The sequence below is a fragment of the Microtus oregoni genome, unplaced genomic scaffold (genome assembly GCF_018167655.1).
Source record: "Microtus oregoni isolate MIOR12 unplaced genomic scaffold, Mior012 000000F_ref0000247, whole genome shotgun sequence".
NCBI classification, from domain to species: Eukaryota; Metazoa; Chordata; class Mammalia; order Rodentia; family Cricetidae; genus Microtus; species Microtus oregoni.
In genome coordinates this window covers 44011393-44034230 of record NW_024543059.1, presented here as the reverse complement: position 1 = coordinate 44034230, position 22838 = coordinate 44011393, and the positions used below count along the sequence as shown (strand labels likewise).

At 51.8% G+C, this 22838-nt stretch overlaps 1 protein-coding gene across 1 annotated transcript; it reads left to right on the top strand.

Annotated features, from left to right (window-relative positions):
* Nucleotides 1-299: 299 nt before the first annotated feature.
* On the top strand, nt 300-22267 carry Gys1 (glycogen synthase 1). Its single transcript, XM_041653995.1, has 16 exons — nt 300-620; nt 1806-1987; nt 3226-3417; nt 4515-4700; nt 4965-5109; nt 7656-7773; nt 8499-8619; nt 9078-9184; nt 10175-10234; nt 10326-10404; nt 13322-13435; nt 15435-15561; nt 17819-17914; nt 18004-18167; nt 20549-20629; nt 20747-22267. The coding sequence occupies exons 1-16, from the start codon at nt 503-505 to the stop codon at nt 21071-21073; spliced, it is 2217 nt and encodes a 738-aa protein (XP_041509929.1). The 5' UTR covers nt 300-502; the 3' UTR covers nt 21074-22267.
* Nucleotides 22268-22838: the final 571 nt, after the last annotated feature.

Sequence of the window (22838 nt, the reverse complement as noted above, 5' to 3'; positions counted from 1 at the left end):
TCCTGAACACTTTTTGTAGCAACCACACGTCCTCCACGATCGTTTTCCCCTCTGTCCACCCTTCCTCCCCAAATTGGGGCCGCAGCCGAGACTGACAGTTCTATTCACCAATTACTTTCATGCTGCCCAGCAACAAGCCCCGCCCCCTGTAGGACCCCGGGAGGGTCTGGCTAGAGAAACTGGATCCCATCCTCCAATAAGAAGACGCCGCAGTCCCGTCCCCAAGACGCGGACCAATCCTGCTAGACCAGCAGTGTGGGCAGTGCCTCCTGGCGGTCACAAGGCATCACTGCAGCTGCTCGCCCGACTCGGTGTCGCCGTGCTTCCTACCTGAGTCGGAGCGCTCTGGGGCGGGGGTGCGGTCGTGTAATAGGAAGCGGAGTGCTTTGCAAGCTTCCCGTGGGACACCCGCTAACCCGGCCGGTCGCCAAGTCTGGTGCATTCCCAGCCGACCTCTCCGGTTTTCATTTTTGGTGCTCGAAGTCCCTTGCTTGTAGCAGCCATGCCTCTCAGCCGCAGTCTCTCCATGTCCTCACTTCCAGGACTGGAAGATTGGGAGGATGAGTTCGACCCGGAGAACACAGTGCTTTTCGAGGTGGCCTGGGAGGTGGCCAACAAGGGTGAGAACGCCAGCCTCGGTCCCTTGACCGAGGAGGGCAGTCGAGGATGGGGGCCCCAAACCCTGTTCATACGGGCACAGAGCTTCGTGGGCGAACACTTGGGTCCTGTGAAAAGCGCCTGTGACTTCTGTGTCCTTGAGGTGGGCCAGGAGTAGGCGTCCTAGGCCCTGGGGGGAAGGGACCAGAGGCTACTCTCAAGATGGAAGGAGGCTTCAGGTCCTGCGATGTAGGGGAGAGGGCACTCAGAGAGAGATTCCCGGGTCTTGGAGGGAGGTTTTCGAGGGCCGAGAGACCTCAGATCTAAAACCCTGGGGAGCACGGAGCTTTCGGGTCTGTGGTCCAGAGGATGTGACTGTGAACTAGAGTTTGCTCCGAAAACTTAGGATTCGTGGATAGTTCAGAGAGCATGGTGGACCTGACCACTTTAGTGTAAAGACGAGGGGAGCCTAGACACTCGAATTCTTAGATCCAAGGTGGGAAAGAGCTGGGAACTTGAATGCCCAGCTGTGAAGGACCCAGGGCCTAAGCCATGGCTTCCTAAGTGGAGAGGTGTCTCCCTGAGGCCCCTCACTTGCACACTGGAATGGGAGGAACCCACAGCCCGCAGTTGTGGCGGGGGGGTAGTCTAGACCACTAGCTTCTTGCTCGTGAGGAGGCTGGGCTGCGTGGATCTGAGTGTTTCGTTCTCTCCATCCTGGGGGAGAAAAAGACTGTCTTTCCCAGCATGGTGGGAGTTGGCAGACAGAGCTGTGTCCTGCCACGGTGCTGGTCCCAGGGCAAGAAGCCGAGGACCTAGATTCCTCAATCTGAGGTGGGGTCACAGGAGGAGCAGGGCCCAGTGTGCCTGTGCCCCTTCCCTGAGAGTCATAGTCAGGGTCCCTGGAGGTGAGGATTATGAATTCCAGCTTCCTTTAGGTAACTGTGGGAAGCTGATGCACCCGAAAGTTGGGAGCATTAGAACCTGGGTCCCCAATCCTTGTTTCCCCCAGCTCCTAAAACCCTCAGACGACCAGGAGCCTAACCCTGCTCCTCCCCTCACCTCACAAGAGGCTGCCCTCTGGGCTTTCCATGACCCCAGCCCCCACCTCCTCTGCTTCCCAAGTGTGGGCTCCCGCCTGTTTTCTGCCCCATCAGAGCTGTGAACCAATGGTGGGGTTGTCTGTCCTTTTGCACTTTGGCCCACAGTGGGTGGCATCTACACTGTGCTGCAGACGAAGGCGAAGGTGACTGGGGATGAGTGGGGTGACAACTACTACCTGGTGGGACCATACACGGAGCAGGGCGTGAGGACTCAGGTGGAGCTGCTGGAGCCCCCGACTCCTGAGCTGAAGAGGACCCTGGATTCCATGAACAGCAAGGGCTGTAAGGTGGGACACAGCTCTACCCAGGCGGGTGGGAACATGGCCTGCCAGCAGGGGCTACAGGAGGCATGGGCCCAGCAGACCTAGGGAAGAAAGGGACAGACAGGTCTGGTAAGGAAGGCCAGTGGTACCAGGTAGATGGATGGGGATGGATCTAAGCTGAGCTCCCGGACCCACAGGGTAGAAACAAGCTGGAACTGGACAGAAAGACAGTCAGAGCCAGGTGCTGTGTGCACACCTGTAATCCCAGCACTCTGGACCACAACAAGACACTGTCTCAAAATTAATGAAGAAAGTAAAGAACAGTAGCCAGGCAGGCAAAAAGATGGAGTGTTGATGGAGAGAGGAGAAACTGGAATAGAGGGATAGAGTCTGAGTTGAGCAGGTCCAGGGATTAAAGAGAGGGAAAGGGTGTGGCTCAGTGTAGATTCCTCTGCCTAGAATCCCCCAGTGAGGGGCTGGGGTGTGGCTCAGTGTAGAGTCCTCTGCCTAGAATCCCCCAGTGAGGGGCTGGGGTTGTGGCTCAGTGGTAGAGCCCTGCCTGCCCCGTGTTCAGTCTTGAGAGAAGTCAGTCACTCCAAGCACTCAGAAGGCAAAGGCAGGTGGATCTCTGAGTTCAAGGTCAGGACAAGAGAAACAGGACCAGAGAAAGAGAGAGAGAGAGAGGGAGAGAGAAAGAAGAAGGTGATGTGTCTGGCTTCTGGGGAGAGGCCATGAGAGGCAGGCAGAAGGCACAGACTAGGGGTTGGAAGACAGAGAGACAGGATCAGGGCTCCATCATCACAACCTGTGTTTGGGGTGGGCTCCAGCATCCAGCCAGGCCAGATCATGTCCCTATGGGACCCCAGAGCAGCCACGTCACTCCCCCGGGGCAACGGTTCCTAATAATAGACCCCTCCCAGCAAAAGGGCAGACAACAGCTGGGAGGGGGAGGGGTACCCCAGTGAGTCTCTGGCCAGACCAAGCCAGATTGGGACGGAGGGACGTGGAGTTTTAGGGAAGTGGCCGTGGGTAGGAAAGTGCAGTCCTGGTTGTTAGGCCTGTGATTACAGATTACAAAACAGGCCATGGCAGAAGAGAAACCTAGCAGGCAGCAGTTAGGTAGGGGCACAAGCGAGCGAGTAAGCGAGCAGGGCAGTGGATGAGGACAGTGAGCCGGCTGAGCTCAGTTCCCAGGTTCCGGAATAAGGCAGTGGGGTGAAGCACAGGCCAGCTGTCTGAGCCTCCCTCTGCTTCTCTCTTAGGTGTATTTTGGGCGTTGGCTGATCGAGGGGGGACCCCTAGTGGTGCTCCTGGATGTAGGGGCCTCAGCCTGGGCCCTGGAGCGCTGGAAGGGTGAGCTTTGGGACACCTGCAACATCGGGGTACCCTGGTACGACCGTGAGGCTAATGACGCTGTCCTGTTTGGCTTCCTCACCACCTGGTTCCTGGGTGAGGTAGGCCCTCCTACAGACCCCCACCTCATCCTTTCTACCCAGACTGGAAACCCAATCACCATCCCTTCCTGGGCCAGAGGGTGGGCTTCCCCTGGGCAGTCTTGGAATTGTGGTTTCTTTAATGCAAGGATGGACTCTGATTTGGGGGTATACGAATGCCCAGGGGTGCAGCTTGTTTTCTTTTTTTCTTTTTTTTTTTTTTTAAATGTGTAGCCCAGGCTGGCCTCGAACTCGTGATCCTCCTGCCTCTGCCTCCTTCAGCAAATCCTACCGGCGTGCGCCACCACAACCGGCGTGCAGCTTGTTTTCTCAGAAGCGCCAGCCACGGCCTCCTTTACTCCAGTCTCCAGTGTAAACACACTGAGGGCCTTGCCTCCGGGAGGGTGTGTCAGTAGTGGGATTGGTCACAGGAACTCTGGGAGTTGCTCTCCTGTTTTTTTTTTTTGTTTGTTTTTTTGTTTTTTCGAGACAGGGTTTCTCTGTAGCTTTGGTGCCCATCCCGGAACTAGCTCTTGTAGACCAGGCTGGCCTCGGACTCCCAGAGATCCGCCTGCCTCTGCCTCCCGAGTGCTGGGACTAAAGGCGTGCGCCACCACTGCCCGGCAACTCTCCTGTTGATGCTGACTATATCTAAGCTTGGAGGGGACTCTTGATGCTTACAGATCGAGAGTTGCTTTCAGGACCCAGAATCTGGGCTGCTCCCTCCTCCCCATTCTAGGGGAAACTTGACTGTAACGCTCTAGGACAAACAGGACAACTTGATTCAAGGGATTCTGAAAGTTTGATCCTGTTTTTACCCATAAAACGTCTACTGCCATTGATTGCGATACCAAGTGTGGAATTGAGAGCGGGACTTAGGGACATGGGCATGTTAGTCCTTGCATTTCAGCCTTGCCAGGATTTAGACACTGGCAAACAAACAAACAAGTTCCCATCAGCTTCTGGGACCAAGGTCAGCTGGTTCAGGGCCTTGTCTGTGTGAATGCTGCCTGCTGTTTTCACGTCAGTGGTCTCCCGTCCCTTGCTTCCTTGTGCATGCTGGGGGTTCCTTCTGTGACACGTGGAAACACAGTGACCCTGTCCCCGTTGCTCCACAGTTCCTGGCGCAGAACGAAGAAAAGCCATATGTGGTTGCCCACTTCCACGAATGGTTGGCAGGCATCGGTCTGTGTCTGTGCCGTGCCCGGCGCTTGCCAGTGGCAACCATCTTCACCACCCATGCCACGCTGCTAGGGCGCTATCTGTGTGCTGGTGCCGTGGACTTCTACAACAACCTGGAGAACGTGAGCTGGAAGCATGGGAGACACAAACATTGCATGACAGCCCAAAGCCCTGGCAGAGAATCATGCTCCTAAGAGTCCAGGCTCCCCACCCTTCTATCATTAGACAACGGGACAGACCCTGAACCTCTCCCTCACACCCACAAGAGCAGCCCAGATCCTGTTCTCAGAGTCCAGCTGCTAGTCCCAACCTCCCTCGGGGCTGCAGTCCAGACCTGAGTCTTAGCCCAGTCCTCCAGACCCTGATTTCCCTCCCTTCCTGCTCAGTTCAATGTGGACAAGGAAGCAGGCGAGAGGCAGATCTACCATCGCTACTGCATGGAGCGAGCCGCTGCCCACTGCGCTCACGTCTTCACCACTGTGTCCCAGATCACCGCCATTGAGGCTCAGCACCTCCTCAAAAGGAAACCAGGTAAGAGGGAAGAGGCTCTGCCAAGCCCCTATCAATTTAGTTTTACTCCGGAGAATAGAACATGAATTCCTGGAAGTCCTGGGTTGAGATGGGAACTTGTAAATGAAGCAGGCCACCTCCGCTTCCTGAATGATACAGATAATAGGAGCTAGAGGTTTTTTTTTTATTATGTTTTTTGGTTTGGTTTAGTTTTTTGAGCCAGGGTTTCTCTGTAGCTTTGGAGCCTGTCCTGGAACTAGCTCTTGTAGACCAGGCTGGTCTCGAACTCACAGAGATCAGCCTGCCTCTGCCTCCTGACTGCAGAGATTAAAGGCATGCGCCACCAACGCCCGGCGAGTTTCTTTTTTTTTTTTTTTAAATATTTATTTATTTATTATGTATACAACATTCTGCCTCGATGTATGCCCGCAAGCCAGAGCAGGGCGCCAGATCTCAGTACAGATGGTTGTGAACCACCATGTGGTTGCTGGGAATTGAACTCAGGACCTCTGGAAGAGCAGCCAGTACTCTTAACCTGTGAGCCATCTCTCCAGCCCACGGCGAGTTTCTTTTATTCTGATTTCACAAGTGGCTAATACATGCTGATCTTCTGAAAGAAATGCAAATATAGCAGGCTTTATTTTTGAATAAAGTAGGGTTGGAACTAGGTTTGCTCATCCTGCCCCATATGCTCCTCAACTTTAAACTTTGCCCTAGGTCCTGGGTTGTAATTTTTTGGTGATTTGTTGTAAGTGTGTGTGTGTGTGTGTGTGCGTGTGATGCACACTGGTTTATATTTCTTTTTTTTTTTAATATTTATTTATTTATTTATTATGTATACAATATTCTGTCTGTGCAGGCCAGAAGAGGGCACCAGACCCCATTACAGATGGTTGTGAGCCACCATGTGGTTGCTGGGAATTGAACTCAGGACCTTTGGAAGAGCAGGCAGTGCTCTTAACCTCTGAGCCATCTCTCCAGCCCCCATGGTTTATATTTCATACATGTATATGTGGAGACCAGAAAGACTCTCAGGTGTCTTCTCTGTGACTGACTGACTATCTATTTTTTTTTTTTGTTTTGTTTTTTCGAGACAGGGTTTCTCTGTAGCTTTGGTGCCTGTCCCGGAACTAGCTCTTGTAGACCAGGCTGGCCTCGAACTCACAGAGATCCGCCTGCCTCTGCCTCCCGAGTGCTGGGATTAAAGGCGTGCGCCACCACCGCCCGGCTTGACTACCTATTTTTTAGAGGTTTTATTTATGTGTGTGTGTGTCTTTGTGAGTGGGTACATGCACCTGTGTGTGCACATGTGTATTCATGGAGGTAGAGGAGGACTTGGATCCTGACATCAGATGGAGTTACACGCACTGTTAACCACCCGAAATAGGTGCTGCTGGCTTCACTGCTGAGCCATTTCTCCTGACACCTACAGGCAGGGTCTCTCACTGAACCTGGAGTCTGCCCGTCCCCGCCCACCCCCAGTGCTGGCATTACAGGCATACTTAACCGTGCCCAGCTTTCATTGGCTGCTGTGTGTTTGGTTTTGGGTCGTCTTTTTAAGCAGTTTTATTAGTATTTTCATATGCGTGGCTCTCAGTGGCCCAGCTCCCACAGATGGGTGACCACATGGGGGTCTGATGGACTCAGGAACTCTGGGGGTGTGGCTTTCATCTGTCCTCCCTCTCTGAAACAGGAACTAAAAATACTGCCATTGGTCCACTTCCCCCGAGATATACCTTCTCTTTCTCTCTCTCTTTTTTTAAAAAATGGTTATTATTTTATGATTTATTTATTTTTACTTTTTGTGCATTGGTATTTTGTCTGCATGTATGCTGTGCAAGGGAGTCAGATCCCCTGGAGGTAGAGTTACAGGCAATTGTAAGCTGCCATGTGGGTGCTGGGAATTGAACCCAGGTCCTCTGGAAGAACAGCCAGTGCTCTTAACCGCTGAGCCGTCTCTCCAGCCCCCTCTTTCTCTTTTATTTTCTTTTGTCAGCCAAGGTCTCTCTGGGGTGGCCTTACACTGAGGGTTCAGTCCCTGAAGGGCCTCAGTTACCACAGTGCTGTGACTGCTATCGTGTTTGGTCTCGTTTCGTCACGACGAGCTGTCTGTCTTCATGCCTCTTTCAGGAGCTCAACCATTTCCTCCCCTCATATAATTAATTTTTAAAAGTGTGTTTGTTTATTTAATGATGTGTGTGTGTTGCCCAAGTGTATCAACACTGGATGCTGTTCTAGAAAACCCAGGTTCCACCTCCAGCACCCACATGGTGGCTTACAACCCTCTATGGTTCCACTTCCTAGACGTCTGGCATCCTCTGCTGGCCTCCACAAGCAACAGACACACACATGGTACACGGACATACTTGTAGCCAAAACACCAATACACATACAATAAAAGGAATAAATCCAAAAACTAAAATAAGAAATAAAGAAAGGTCAAGTAGAATCAGTCCCATGGAGCCGGGCTCACCAGGGGCTGTAGGACGGTGAAGTTACAGCAGGAAGTCCTTTCCCTCTTGATCAGAACAAAGAAATGAAAGGTGGACTTGCTCTCCCAACCCTAGATATTGTGACCCCCAACGGGTTGAATGTGAAGAAGTTCTCTGCTATGCACGAGTTCCAGAACCTTCATGCTCAGAGCAAAGCACGAATCCAGGAGTTTGTGCGAGGTCATTTTTATGGGTATGTGAGCCAGATGGCTAAGAGAGGGTGGGGGTGAGACTCTAGTCTGATGGAGGAGGGCTGGGGTCCGGACTCCCACGTGTCAGAGAGGGTGAAGGTTTGGACTCCTTGGCCCTCCAGAGCCCTGGGACAGCTGTGGTCTCCATTCTTTCTCTCTCTCTTTCTCTCTCTCTCTCTCTCTCTCTCTCTCTCTCTCTCTTTTTGAGACAGGGTTTCTCTATAGCTTTGGAGCCTGTCCTAGAACTAGCTCTTGCAGACCAGGTTGGCCTCGAACTCACAAAGATATGCCTGCCTCTGCCTCCCAAGTGCTGTTATTAAAGGCATACGCCACTACCACCCAGCTCTTTTTTTTTTTTAAGATTTATTTATTATGTGTACAGTGTTCTGCCTGCATGTGTCCCTATAGGCCAGAAGTTGGCACCAGATCTTATTACAGGTGGTTGTGAGCCACCATGTGGTTGCTGGGAATTGAACTCAGAACCTCTGGAAGAATAATCAGTGCTCTTAACAGCTGAGCCATCTCTCCGGCCCTCTCCATTATTTTTTGACATCTAGAGCTGTGTGATGGGTGTTAATTAAATGCCCTTCAAAGGAGAAAATGCTCCAATCTGACCGTGACCTCTGATACCAGTGTATTGTAAAAAATGCTTTGGCCCTGTGGCTTCTGGAGTTTGTAGTTTTCAGACCCAGCTTGGGAACTGAGCTCTTTCCTGTGACTTGTTTAGGCACTTGGACTTCAACTTAGACAAGACTCTGTATTTCTTTATTGCTGGCCGCTACGAGTTCTCCAACAAGGGAGCTGATGTGTTCCTGGAAGCCTTAGCCCGGCTCAACTATCTTCTCAGAGTAAGGCCTGGTCCATGGAGAGGGAGCTGGAGGAGAAAAAGTGTTCATAGCCAGGGAGAATGGAGACCTACGGGGTGGTTATGGAAACCCTCGGGTAGGAGCAGAGCACAGAGACCCAGAAAGATAAGCAGTCAGGTCTGGTGGCACAGGCCTGCTATCCCATTCTGGGGGCAGGGCAGAGGTGGGGGGGGATGGAAACAGGACTGGGAGCTTAGCTCAGGGTTAGAGCACCTACATAGATGGGCTGAGGATGTGACTCAGTCTGGGCAGAGCCCCTGCCTAGGATGGCCCAGTGAGAGCCAGAGGTGTGACCAGTGGTACAGCACCTACCTATGCAGGAGACTTTGATTTTAATCTCCTGTATTGTGATAAAAAAGAAAATCAGAAGTCACATAGTTCTTAGCCATGATGGCATGGTTGAGTCTAGCGTACTGATGTCCCTGTGCTTCTTGTCCCAGGTGAACGGCAGCGAGCAGACAGTTGTTGCCTTCTTCATCATGCCGGCCCGGACCAACAATTTCAACGTGGAGACCCTGAAGGGCCAAGCCGTGCGCAAACAGCTCTGGTCAGCAGTCCTTGCCCGCTGACCCTGGGGTCCACAGCTTACCTCTCTGCGGTGGCTATCTCTGACCTGATCAGGACGCCACACCCATTCCTAGTAAAACCTTCACTTCAAGCGCGTGGTCTGGCTGCAAGTATGAGCACGTGATCAGGGCAGATGACCCACCACAGTTTCTGCCCTGCCACCAGCTGTGACCTTCCTTTTTATTCTGCTGAGCCACCGCACCCCTCCTGGGCCCATTTCCGTCTCTCTGACACCCATGCATTCACTGTCCCCCAGCCTCTGAAAATCTACCACGTGTGGGCACTGTTCTGACCCTGGTGAGAGCAGGTGCCTGTTGAAGTGAGGGCGAGCTTGGACTGCAGCCCGGTCCATAGAGTGCTTGCCCAGCACTCGTAAGACCCTTGGTTCGGTCCCCAGCATTGCATAGACCAGGATCGTGGTCCATTTCTCTAATCCCAACAGTTGGGAAGGAGACACCGAAGGCCCAGAAGTCCAAGGTCATACTAGCTAGCACACTGAGGCCAGGGTGTGGAGGGGGTCAGGGAGAGGGGTCCAGGGTGGCTGGATCAGCGTGTCCCTGGGAGGATCATAAGTCATGAGACAGTAGGGTGATAGTCTTTCCGAGCTTGTGTGCCAAGATGTTCCTCTCTCAGAATATTATTCCTCTTGTTTATAAAACAGGGCCTCGCATCACTGTCCAAGGTTCGCCCAGACCCTAATAATAGCTGACATTTCTGGAAGGCTCTGTAGCTGGGCTTCCTCCCGGCCTCGCAGGCTCTCTGCAGCTCCGAGGTCCTTCTATTTTTGCACTCCCCTCACAGATGAGTCGCTGACATCAGAGGAAAGGCCACCTGTCCTCCAGTCCCCACCCCCAGTCTGAAGCCCCCCAGGGCCTGCTTCTTGGCACAGATCTCAGTTTCCCTGTCGCCCCAAAGCCTGACAGTAAACAGTAGCTGGTGTGTGTGTGACATTTGTCTCTCTCCCTTCCAGGGACACGGCCAATACAGTTAAGGAGAAATTCGGGAGGAAGCTTTACGAGTCCTTACTAGTGTGAGTGCCCAGCCCTGACCCTGCCGTCATTGGTCACCCGATCTGAGCTGTTCACCTCTTCCTTTCCAAATGCCTATCTCTCCCCTTGCAGGGGGAGCCTCCCAGACATGAACAAGATGCTGGACAAGGAGGACTTCACTATGATGAAGAGAGCCATTTTTGCTACTCAGGTATGGTCTGCATCCCATTCCCAGCATTTCCTGAGGCCTCTTGCCCCAAAGGTTTCTGGGAGTTCTATTCTCTTGGGTAACCCTTCATAGAGAGCCAATTCTGAGATCCACAGAAATGTCAATGTAAAAACACAACTTCAACATCAAAGGGAATAAGATTGTTTATTCTGGCCTGGTGGTGGTGGTGTACACCTTTAAGGAGGCAGAGGCAGGCAGATCTCTGATTTTGAAGGCATCTGGTCTACAGAGTGAATTCCAGGACAGCCAGAACTATACACAGAAACCCTTTCTCAAACAAACAAAACAAAACAAAAAGAGAGAGAGATGGAGAGAAAGACAGTTTATTCTGTAGCCGAGTATGACTCGGCCAGGCACACAAATTTAGGTCACTTGGAACACCATGTTCCAATATAGTAACCATTTTTTGACTTTGTATGGTAACAGAACAGAGAAAGTAATAGCATAAGGTATTTTAAAACATGCTGGTGGAGACATCAGGTTAGAAGGGTTCCAGCAAAGGGAGAAATCTCAGCTAGAGACCTAAAATGCTGTCTGGCGGCATTTCCAGTCTTGGTAGAAACTGGGGTTTCACTAAGTTACTACAGCCCAGAAGCCTTTATGTTAGTCATGGCTCTTATTAGACAGAGAGAGGTGGCAAGGAGCAGCTATTTGGGGAGTTGAAATTAATTAATGTGTGTCTGTGGGACAGGGGGAGTGGGGAGACAGGGTTTCTCTGTGTAACAGCTCTAGATCCTGGAACTAACTCTTTAATCCAGGCTGGCCTCGAACTTGCAGAGATCCGCCTACTTCTGCCTCCCAAGTGCTGGTGGTTTTTTTGTGTGTGTGTGTTTATTTTTTTAAGATGTATTTATTTATTAAGTATACAGAGTCCTGCCTGCATTATGCTTTTATGCCAGAAGAGGGCAGCAGATCCTATTAAAGATGGCTGTGAGCCACCATGTAGTTGCCGGGAATTGAACTCAGGACCTTAGGAAAAATAAGCAGTACTCTAGCTGCTGAGCCATCTCTCCAGCCTCTTTTTCTTTTTAAAGATTTATTGGGCCAGGCGGTGGTGGCGCACACCTTTAATCCCAGCACTTGGGAGGAGGCAGAGGCAGGCAGATCTCTATGAGTTTGAGGCCAGCCTGGTCTACAAGAGCTAATGCCAGGACAGGCCCCAAAGCTACAGAGAAACCTTGTCTCCAAAAATCAAAAAAGAAAAAGATTTATTTAGTATGTATACAGTGTTCTGTCTGCATGTATTCCTGCAGGCCAGAAGAGGGCACCAGATCTTATGTTTGTGAGCCACCATGTGGTTGCTGAGAATTGAACTCAGGACCTCTGGAAGAGCAGCCAGTGCTCTTAACCGCTGAGCCATCTCTCCAGCCCATGGTGGTATGGTGGTATTTTTTTGTTTTTTGTCTTATTATTGAAGACACATTTTTTTTCTGCTTAGCCTTGGGCTATCGTGGATCTCTCCATGTAGACCAGGTTGGCCCCAGACTTAGAGATCTTCCTGTTTCAGCCTTTGGAGTGCTGGGATTAAAGCATGGGTCCCCTAGCCTGCTCCCATGGCTGTGTCCTATTTCCCTCAGAATCCTCTGGTTCCTGATGTTGGAATTAAGTGAAAGGGAAGCATTAGGAAGATGAGGCCCATGAAATAAGAACTCTATTTTGAACTTTATTGACTGACTTCCTTTGCCCCTGAGGCTGCTGGGAGTTCTTTCATTTCTAGCATGTCATGGGCTTTGGTGCCTATGGTCCACATTGATGAGACTGTTTGGGAATCTAGACAGCTAACATGGACTAATGGGGTAGGATGTGCTATTGGAGAAAAGATTTCTTTTTCTTTTCTTTCTTTTTTTTTTTTTTTTTGAATTTTCGAGACAGGGTTTCTCCATAGCTTTTGGTTCCTGTCCTGGAACTAGCTCTTGTAGACCAGGCTGGCCTCGAACTCACAGAGATTCGCCTACCTCTCCCTCCCGAGTGCTGGGATTAAAGGCGTGTGCCACCACCGCCTGGCCTGGAGAAAATATTTCTAAAGCGAGGCAGCCACTTCCTTCTTGAATAATGCTAACATGGGCTACTGGGAGTTGTAGTGTTTTTGTTTCTTTGTTCAGTTTTGTTTGTTTGTTTTCTTTTCTTTTGTTTTCTTTTTGAAACAGGGTTTCTCTATGTATCTCCAGGTGTTCTGGAACTCATTCTGTAGACCAGGCTGGCCTCAAACTCAAGAGAGCTGCCTGTGTCTGCCTCCCTGAGTGCTGGGATTAAAGGCCTACGCCACCGCTGCCTTGTGGGAGTTGTAGTTTTTGGCCCTCATACACCGCCATTGTGTGTGTCTTTTAGCGAGGTGGTGCAAGACAGTCATAAGCTCTTCTTCCTAGTAGAAAAGTCTAGGGTTTCCTGTCAATCTATCCGTGAGTTGCAGCTATGATTCCTGGGTTCTTAAGAAACTACAACTCCCAGCTGCCCTTACAGCTTGTTATCAAATGGATATAACTGCCCACTTGGCTGGGGGCTTTTAAATTTCCTTGGGATTTCCTTATTTTGGGGGGACAGAATCAGCATCCTGCTGCCATTCTGGTTTATGTTACATGGTTACATCAGCTGAGGTGGCTGTAAAGCCACGTGGTTGCTTTCATCTTGCCAAGGTTTCTTGGGATTTCTTTAAGGACAGACACTTCCTCGTCATCTGTGGAGGGCCTCAGATCAGCTCTGCCTCAGTTTACTGGATTTTCTGCTGTGGTGGTGGCTTTGTTCATGATAATTATAGGAAAAAGCTGGGTTCCAGTCTGGAATTTGTTGGCCTCTGTTGGGGACATCTTCAGATCCCTGGCATCAGCGTGGCCCATGAGCAAGCAGCAAATCTGTCCCTCCCATGACCCCCCCCCACACACCTAACTTGTGGTTTCTACAGCGGCAGTCTTTCCCCCCTGTGTGCACCCACAACATGCTAGACGACTCCTCAGACCCCATCCTGACCACCATCCGCCGAATTGGCCTTTTCAACAGCAGTGCTGACCGTGTGAAGGTGAGGCCCGTGGTTGGTTGGGATGGGGCTGGTGGTGGTGGTGGGGTAGGGTTCGTCCTTGGGTTTCGTATTTCTTAGTTTATCAACTGTACTGTCTTAGGGTTTCTGTTGCTAAGAAGAGACAGCATGACCATGACAACTCTTATAAGGGAAAACATTTCATTGGAACTGGCTTACAGTTCAGAGGCTTAGTCCATTCTGCCATGGCGGAAGCATGGCAGCCACAGGCAGGCATGCTGCTGGGGAGGGAGCTGAGTGTGCCGCACCAGGATCCACAGGCAGCCGTGATGCTGGGGAGGGAGCTGAGTGTGCCGCACCAGGATCCACAGGCAGACGTGATGCTGGGGAGGGAGCTGAGTGTGCCGCACCTGGATCCACAGGCAGACATGATGCTGGGGAGGGAGCTCAGTGTGCTGCACCTGGATCCACAGGCAGACATGATGCTGGGGAGGGAGCTGAGTGTGCAGGACCTGGATCCACAGGCAGACATGATGCTGGGGAGGGAGCTGAGTGTGCCGCACCAGGATCCACAGGCAGACGTGATGCTGGGGAGGGAGCTGAGTGTGCTGCACCTGGATCCACAGGCAGACATGATGCTGGGGAGGGAGCTCAGTGTGCTGCACCTGGATCCACAGGCAGACATGATGCTGGGGAGGGAGCTGAGTGTGCGGGACCTGGATCCACAGGCAGACATGATGCTGGGGAGGGAGCTGAGTGTGCGGCACCTGGATCCACAGGCAGACATGATGCTGGGGAGGGAGCTCAGTGTGCCGCACCTGGATCCACAGGCAGACATGATGCTGGGGAGGGAGCTGAGTGTGCGGGACCTGGATCCACAGGCAGACATGATGCTGGGGAGGGAGCTGAGTGTGCCGCACCAGGATCCACAGGCAGCCGTGATGCTGGGGAGGGAGCTGAGTGTGCCGCACCAGGATCCACAGGCAGACGTGATGCTGGGGAGGGAGCTGAGTGTGCCGCACCTGGATCCACAGGCAGACATGATGCTGGGGAGGGAGCTCAGTGTGCTGCACCTGGATCCACAGGCAGACATGATGCTGGGGAGGGAGCTGAGTGTGCAGGACCTGGATCCACAGGCAGACATGATGCTGGGGAGGGAGCTGAGTGTGCCGCACCAGGATCCACAGGCAGACGTGATGCTGGGGAGGGAGCTGAGTGTGCTGCACCTGGATCCACAGGCAGACATGATGCTGGGGAGGGAGCTCAGTGTGCTGCACCTGGATCCACAGGCAGACATGATGCTGGGGAGGGAGCTGAGTGTGCGGGACCTGGATCCACAGGCAGACATGATGCTGGGGAGGGAGCTGAGTGTGCGGCACCTGGATCCACAGGCAGACATGATGCTGGGGAGGGAGCTCAGTGTGCCGCACCTGGATCCACAGGCAGACATGATGCTGGGGAGGGAGCTGAGTGTGCGGGACCTGGATCCACAGGCAGACATGATGCTGGGGAGGGAGCTGAGTGTGCGGCACCTGGATCCACAGGCAGACGTGATGCTGGGGAGGGAGCTGAGTGTGCCGCACCAGGATCCACAGGCAGACGTGATGCTGGGGAGGGAGCTGAGTGTGCTGCATCTGGATCCACAGGCAGACATGATGCTGGGGAGGGAGCTCAGTGTGCTGCACCTGGATCCACAGGCAGACATGATGCTGGGGAGGGAGCTCAGTGTGCTGCACCTGGATCCACAAGCAGCAGGAAATGATAGTGAGCCACGGGGCCTGGCTTGAGCTTCTGAAACGCAGAGCCCACTCCCAGTGACACACTTCCTCCAACAAGGCCTTACCTCCTAATAGTGTCACTCCCTATGAGCCTGGTGGGGGAGGGGATTTTTATTTTAAACTACCACCTGAACTATAGAAAGAACCGTGACTTCTGAGGCCAGGTGAATCTAGTTTAAGTCTTTGTTGGCTTGTCCACTTTGCTGTTTGTTTGATGTGCCCTCCCTGGCTACTCTGGGTCCTTACTTCTCTTCCTTTGGCAGGTGATTTTCCACCCGGAGTTCCTCTCCTCCACGAGCCCTCTGCTCCCTGTGGACTATGAGGAGTTTGTCCGAGGCTGTCACCTTGGAGTCTTCCCCTCCTACTATGAGCCCTGGGGCTACACACCTGGTGAGTGTGGTGGGGAGGGGAGGGGGTAGCAGAGGGTTTGTGCAGTTCTGGCATGAACCTGCAACATGGCTCCTCGGTTTAGGGATGATGGTAAGGACTGAGCCTGTTCCATTGTACGGTTTTGTGACACGGAAGTCCACAGGGCTCAGGACTAGAAGACTGGTGTGGTGTTCATTTCCAGTGGTTGTCAAGGATAACCTCGTCTCCAGTTTGCTGGCATGTGATCTCTCAGAACCATGAGGTGCTGATGAGCAAGGCTGTTCCCAGTGCCTCTCAGAGTTGCTATGTAGCCAAGGCTGGACTTGAACTCCTGATCTTCTTGCTTCTACTTGCAGAGTGCTGGGATTACAAGCCTGCACCATTGTGACCTATTTTACAGTGCTGGCTGTTCAACCTAGGGCTTTGTGCCCACCAGACAAGCGGTCTACGAGCTAAACTTCCTGGTCCCCTCCACACCCCGATTCAGCCCTGAGCTTTGAGATGCAATCACCTGTTTCAAAGTCTCCCTCACTGAGGGAAGACCATGGGGCTTTCTTGTGAATTTTTGTTTTTTACACAGGGTTTTGTGAAACCCAAGCTGGCCGCAAGCTCACTGTGTCTGAGGATGACCTTGAACTCTTGACCCTCCTACCTCTATCTTTTTTTTTTTTTTAATTTTACTATTTTATTTGTGAAAAACTACAAGCAGAATTTACCTCTATCTTTTGAGTGTTTGTATTATAGGTATATTCATCAATTCTCTCTCTCTCTCTCTCTCTCTCTCTCTCTCACACACACACACACACACACACACACACACTGAGTGAATCATTAGTTCTCTTCCTTACAGAGCTTGGGTGAGGGGTTACTCAGAGGAGTGTGGGCATCCTTAAAGCAGTCCTATCACAGAGGAGTCTCCCCACCTCCGTGGCTGCAGCAATGGGGCCTCCTCCCACACTCTATACTGTAGGACCTCCTACGGCCATACCAATAAGGCTGGAACCGAATTACACATATCTGGGAGGAGATGTGGGAAGGAGTGGCTGGAATCTCCAGAGAGGGGTAATGCCCACCCCCTCCTTCTACGAGAAAGCTGCAGCCCAGGCCTTGAGGGTCACTTGCAAGTTCTGGCACTGCTCTAATTAAGATAATAGTGGCCGGGTGCTAGAGGCAGAGGCAGTTGGATTTCTGTGAGTTCGGGGCCAGCCTGGTCTACAGAGTGAGTTCCAGGACAGCCAGGGCTGTACAGAGAAAACCTGTCTTAAAAGTAAAAAAAAAAAAAGATACTTGCTGCCATGCCTGAAAAGCTTTGTTCTATCACGGGGTCTCTGTCCCCTAGACTTGAACCCATGGCAGCCCTTGCCTTAGCTTCCTGTGGTAGGGCCTATCCTGAGCCTGGAATCACCGGCTGCCATCAGCTCTCTCTGACCTCTTTCCTCACCCCTAGTGGAAGCACACTGGGAAGGCTGAGGCAGCAGTCAGCATTTCACGGCCTTCCTGGGCTCCACAGGAAACCCTCAGACAAACCAGGTAGCAGCCAGCATCTACACCTGCAACGCTCACTAATGGACGCAGAGGCAGGAAGATTGGGAGTTCAGGGTCATCCTTGGCTGCCTCCTGCGTTTAGGGTCATCCTGGGCTACATGAGACCCTGTCTCGTACGACTGTGACTGGAGAGATGACTCAGCAATTAAGAGCATTGACTGAGCCGGGTGGTGGTGGTGCACACCTTTAATCTCAGCACTTGGGAGGCAGAGGCAGGCAGATCTCTGTGAGTTCGAGGCCAGCCTGGTCTACAAAGTGAGTTCCAGGACAGCCAGGGCTATACAAAGAAACCCTGTTTTGAAAAACATACATATGTACATACATACACACATACATACATACATACATACACACATACATACATACATATCTCAGAACAACAACCACCAACCTGACTATGACCATGTGATAATCCAAAATTTATACTCTGGCACCAGGCACACATGCACACACACACAATGTATCTTATGTGATGATTAAATAAAGTTCTTTCTGTAAGCCCACCGTTAGTGTTCCATAAATAAGTATCCTCTTAATCACGGGCTCTTCAGCTGGTTCACTTTTCTGAGTCTCCTAGCTTCCCTTCCTAGAAATGGAGGAGGCCCTCAGCGTCCCTCAGGTGCAGCCAGGGTGTGCTTGGCGCAGTTGCCAGCAGGTGGCAGTGTAGAGGCATCTCTTTTGCGGAGCAGGCTGGAGACCTGCTGAGTTTGCTTTCCCACTCTTGGCCCTACAGCGGAGTGCACCGTCATGGGCATCCCCAGCATCTCCACCAACCTCTCGGGCTTTGGCTGCTTTATGGAGGAACACATCGCAGATCCCTCAGCTTACGGTCAGTACAAACAAAGGACAGCAAGGGGGGTCTCGCCCACAATTCAGACTTTTTTTTTTTTTAACAAACCCTGATCCCTGCCTCTCTAGGCATTTACATTCTGGACCGGAGGTTCCGCAGCCTGGATGACTCCTGCTCACAGCTCACCTCCTTCCTCTACAGTTTCTGTCAGCAGAGCCGGCGACAGCGCATCATCCAGCGGAATCGCACAGAGCGGCTGTCAGACCTGTTGGATTGGAAGTACCTAGGCCGGGTATGACTGACTTCCCTTTCCTTAGCCTCAGCTGGTTCTGTAGCCCTAAGAGGCTGGAGATGGATGGGCGTGGTATTGCACGCCTTTAATCCCAGCAATTGGGAGACAGAGGCAGGAGGATCTCTGAGTTCCAGACCATCCTGGTCTACAGAACAAGTTCCATGATGCCAGTGAAACACAGAGAAACCCTGTCTTTATAAAAACAAAAAGAAAGAGGCTGGAGATAGGGCAGCATCTCCTACTTATAATAATTGCTGTCTCTTTAAAAAATTAATGGGACAGGAGCCTTAGTGGCACACACTTTTAATCCCAGCACTCAGGAGGCAGAGGCACACAGATCTCTGTGAGTTCGAGGCCAGCCTGCTCTACAAAGAGAGGTCCAGGAAGGCCAGGGCTGTTACACAGAGAAACTGTGTCTTGAAAAAGAAGAAATTAAATTCGTTGCTGGAGAGATTGGTTAAGTGCACTGGCCGCTCTTCCAGAGGTCCTGGGTTCGATTCCCAGGACCCACATGGTGGCTCACAAACATCTAAAATTCCATTTCTAGGGGATCTGACAGACATACTCGTGTGCACAGACACAACAAGCAGGCGAAACACCCCTTCCCATAAAAAACAACAGCAACAATAAATCCGGTGGCCCCTGTGTGTGTAGCACTGAAAAGAGGATACCTGGGGCTCACTGGATAGCCAGCACCCTCTTTATGGCAAACCCCCCCATCTCAAAAAAACAAGATGAAGGCCCGGCATTGTTACACGTCTTTTATTTCAGTACCTCACCTGCAGAGGCAGGTGGATCTCTGTGAGTTCCAAGCCAGCCTAGTCTACATAACAAGACCTGACTCCAAAAAGAGAAAAGAAAAAGATGGGCTGAAGAGAGGGCTCGCTGTGGTTAGGCACACTTGCTGTGTGATTATCAGCATGCAGACACCAGCACTCACAGGAAATACTGGTCATTTCACCCCCAGGAGTCAGTGCCTCTTCTGGTCTCTGCACGCACACATGCACAGCTTACATACACGTATGCATATACTCACACATGAATAAGCAAATCGTAAAAAAAAGCTCCTGAGGCATAACACCTGAAATTGTACTCTGGTCTTTGTAGATGGGTACGTGTGTGCACACACATACACACACACACACACACACTCACTCATACATACACCAAAAAAAAAAAAAAGAAAAGAAAGGACACAATCCCAGAGAGCTTAGACAACAATGCGGACACTAAGAGAGACTTACGTAGATCTAATCTACATGGGAAGTATAAAAAGACAAGATCTCCTGAGTAAATTGGGAGCATGGGGATCTTGGGGGAGAGCTGAAGCGGGGAGGGGAGAGTCAGGGAGGGGACCAGAGAAAAATGTAGAGCTCAATAAAAATCAATTTAAAAAAAAAAAAGGAAAACAAAACAACCTAGAAATAACATCTGGCCAGCGTTTTTTTCATTTGTGTGTAGTGGCGTGCCCAGTCAGCACCTGATCTGAGAATTTGTCTGCCCTGTGGTAAGGTGTAACAAAGATGATCCGTGCTTAGCCAGACGGGGCATTTGCAGTTACATAAGGATATTTACCTGGGACAGACAAATCTGCCCAGTGAACTTGTTTGCCTAAAGGTGTAGCAAAGTGGAGCCTGCTGACAGTTCAGAGCCAGTTGGGCGTGGGTAGTCATCCCCTCAACCCTCAGGTGTGACCAGCTGTATCTATTGGCCCAGGCTTGTCATCCCGGGTACTTGGAAGGGGGAGGCAGGAGAACTATACTATCTATAAGCCAGCCTAGCTAATTACCAAGGGAAAGTTGGCTGTCAAGCCCTTGCCTAGACTCCTCCTGTGACAGGGGTGGAGCTTGGCTCAGTGTTGGCTCAGGGGAAATGGGGTGGTTAGGTTGTAGACCCTTACCTAGCACCTACAGAGTGGCACAGTGTAGAGACCCTGCCTTGCTTCCCCCGGTGATAATCTGGGGAGCGTGGCTCTTCTTTTTTTTTTTTTTTAAATATTTATTTATTTATTTATTTATTATCTATACAATATTCTGTCTGTGTGTACGCCTGCAGGCCTGAAGAGGACACCAGACCCCATTACAGATGGTTGTGAGCCACCATGTGGTTGCTGGGAATTGAACTCAGGACCTTTGGAAGAGCAGGCAATGCTCTTAACCTCTGAGCCATCTCTCCAGCCCCGCGTGGCTCTTCTTTTAATAAAATATATGGCCAGGCAGTAGTGGCCCATGCCTAAATAACAGCACTTGGGAGACAGAGGCAGGCCGATCTCTGGGTTTAACAGGACCACCAGGGCTACACAGAGAAGAAAAAGTGGCTGGGCTTGGTCTGCCGGGAGCTGGAGTGTAACTCTGACATATTCTGTCCCCCTTCCTGCCCAGTACTACATGTCTGCACGCCACATGGCCCTGGCCAAGGCTTTTCCAGATCATTTCACCTATGAGCCCCACGCGGTAGATGCGGTAAGTGAAGCCCGGACCAATGCTGGGCCGGGCGGGACAGGCTGGTTTGGGACTGACACTAATGAGGGCTTATGTGGCACCCGTTCACCCTGTTTGTGTCTGCTCCGGGTTATGCAGTCCCAGGGGTACCGTTACCCACGGCCAGCCTCCGTGCCGCCATCGCCCTCACTGTCTCGACACTCCAGCCCACACCAGAGTGAGGACGAGGAAGAGCCCCGGGATGGACTACTGCGGGAAGACAGTGAGCGTTATGACGAGGAAGAAGAGGCTGCCAAGGACCGCCGCAACATCCGAGCACCGGAGTGGCCCCGCCGGGCCTCCTGTTCTTCCTCCACAGGTGGAAGCAAGAGAAGCAACTCAGTGGACACTGGCGCCTCCAGCTCACTCAGCACACCCACTGAGCCCCTGAGTCCTACCAGTTCCGTGGGCGAGGAGCGTAACTAAGCCCCTCTACCCCACTCCCTACCTGTCCTGTGTCCCTCCTGCAGAGGGCCTGATAGATGGGAGGGTGCCTGAACCCCACTCCAGACCCTGAGAGGGACCCGTACCCAGTGTGGTCCACAGCCCAGCCTGTTTCAGACACTCCAGCCCCTGGGCTCCAGTCTTGGAGCCCCCACACTCCACGCCGCTGTGTGCCTTTCTTGAATTGCAGAATGCATTCTTTGTGTTCTGGTCTGGAGTCTCCAGACTCAGACTGGGTCCCAGAGGCCAGGAATCTGCCTTTGTTCTTCGATGCCAGAGGTTTTCAGCCTCCTGGTTTATTGTTTTCCAGGCTGCAGCTTCTTCATTTGATCCTAAACCACAGAGTATGCTGTGCTCAGGCCTGCCCCTCATGTTAGAATCTGTGGCCTCTCTGCAACCGGGACGCCAAGTGCAGAGTTAGGACGCCTCAGGGATTAACATAGTTGAATATGAGCTGGAAAAGTAGCTCAGTTGTCAGAGTGCTTGCCTGGCACACCCAGGGATCTAGCTCTAACACCTCACCTCGTAAACCTGAATTGCTGGTGCACCTCTGTAATTCCAGCACTCAGTAAGTAGAGGCAGAAGGGTCAGGCGTTTGTCTTCTGCTACACAGGAAGTTAGTTCAAGGCCAGGCAGGGCAAAAGTCAATGAAGCAAAGGTAACAGTGCTTAAGGTCCTCCATTTCAGCCCGCAGCTGGGATTCCAGGACAGGCTGCAAGCTTGGTCTCCCTGGGTGTGTCCTGCTCATTTCTCCCAGGGAGCATGCAGAGTTGGACCAGACCTTTTTGCCTTCTTGTGGACCAGAGGTTATTCTTCCCTTTGGCCCAGTGTCCCCTCCAGGAAATGCCTCCTTTGAGAACAGGATGACTATCAACCCCACAACGGCTCAGCCTGCGGTGAAACAGCTGGGCTCTGGCTCCCAGTGGCCAAATCAGGAGTCTGATCACTGTGCTGCCCCCTGATCCCCTTTCCTGATCTAGAACCGAGCCCACTGGCTTCTCGAAGCCCCACATGTACCTCGAGGCCTTTCTGCCTGCAAGCTTTGTCCTGCCCCAGCTTCAGTGAAGGGGGGCCCTCATACCTGAGGCCCTTCTTGGTTTGCATTTGGAGGGGGAGGGCAGAAGGTGTGTGATTGGAGTGTGTCCAGAGATGAAAAAAATATACATGTATTTAAGAGTTCCGTGTGGCTGAGCATGAAGTCCTGTGTTGCAGCGTGTCCTGTCTCCGCTCCCCGCTCCCCGCCTTTGTGTAAGCTTAGTTTTTCAGGTAGGTCCTTGGCACACCCCAAGGTGATGGCTCAAATCTGCAGCAGTCCTGCCTTAGCCTCACAAACACATAGCAGGAGCCCCAGCTTCCTCCTGGTTTCAGTCTGCTCTAGCCTGCCCAGCGCTTCTGTGCAAAGCCTTGAATTGCTGTTGGGAGAGGCCGGTGTTTTCAGGAAAGGTGATGTTGACTTAGTTTGGATTTGAGGCTCAGTGACCGCTGGGTAGAGATATGCAGGAAGTCACAGGGGCTCGCAACAAAGGACCCAAAGTTCAAAGCCTCCCTAGACTGAGGCAAGAGCCAGCCTCAAAGAGTGAAAAGCAGGCTCCTGTCAGCCAACACCGTGAAAACCAAAACTTAAATTATGTTTCTCAGTCGCACTGGCTACTTCCTTGGCTCTCAGACCTCAGTGCATGGCTGAGTTCTCCCTTCAATCTCTAAATCTGAGGATGGGGTGGCCAGAGTACAAAGCAGTGATTGTATT

What these genes read in the sequence shown, in the direction of transcription:
- Gys1 (XM_041653995.1), top strand. Translation starts at nt 503, where the DNA reads ATGCCTCTCAGCCGCAGTCTCTCCATGTCCTCACTTCCAGGACTGGAA. An exon ending in GCCGTGCGCAAACAGCTCTG is followed by an intron (nt 9,185 to 10,174) that starts GTCAGCAGTCCT and finishes TCTCCCTTCCAG; the next exon opens with GGACACGGCCAATACAGTTA. An exon ending in CTTTACGAGTCCTTACTAGT is followed by an intron (nt 10,235 to 10,325) that starts GTGAGTGCCCAG and finishes CTCCCCTTGCAG; the next exon opens with GGGGAGCCTCCCAGACATGA.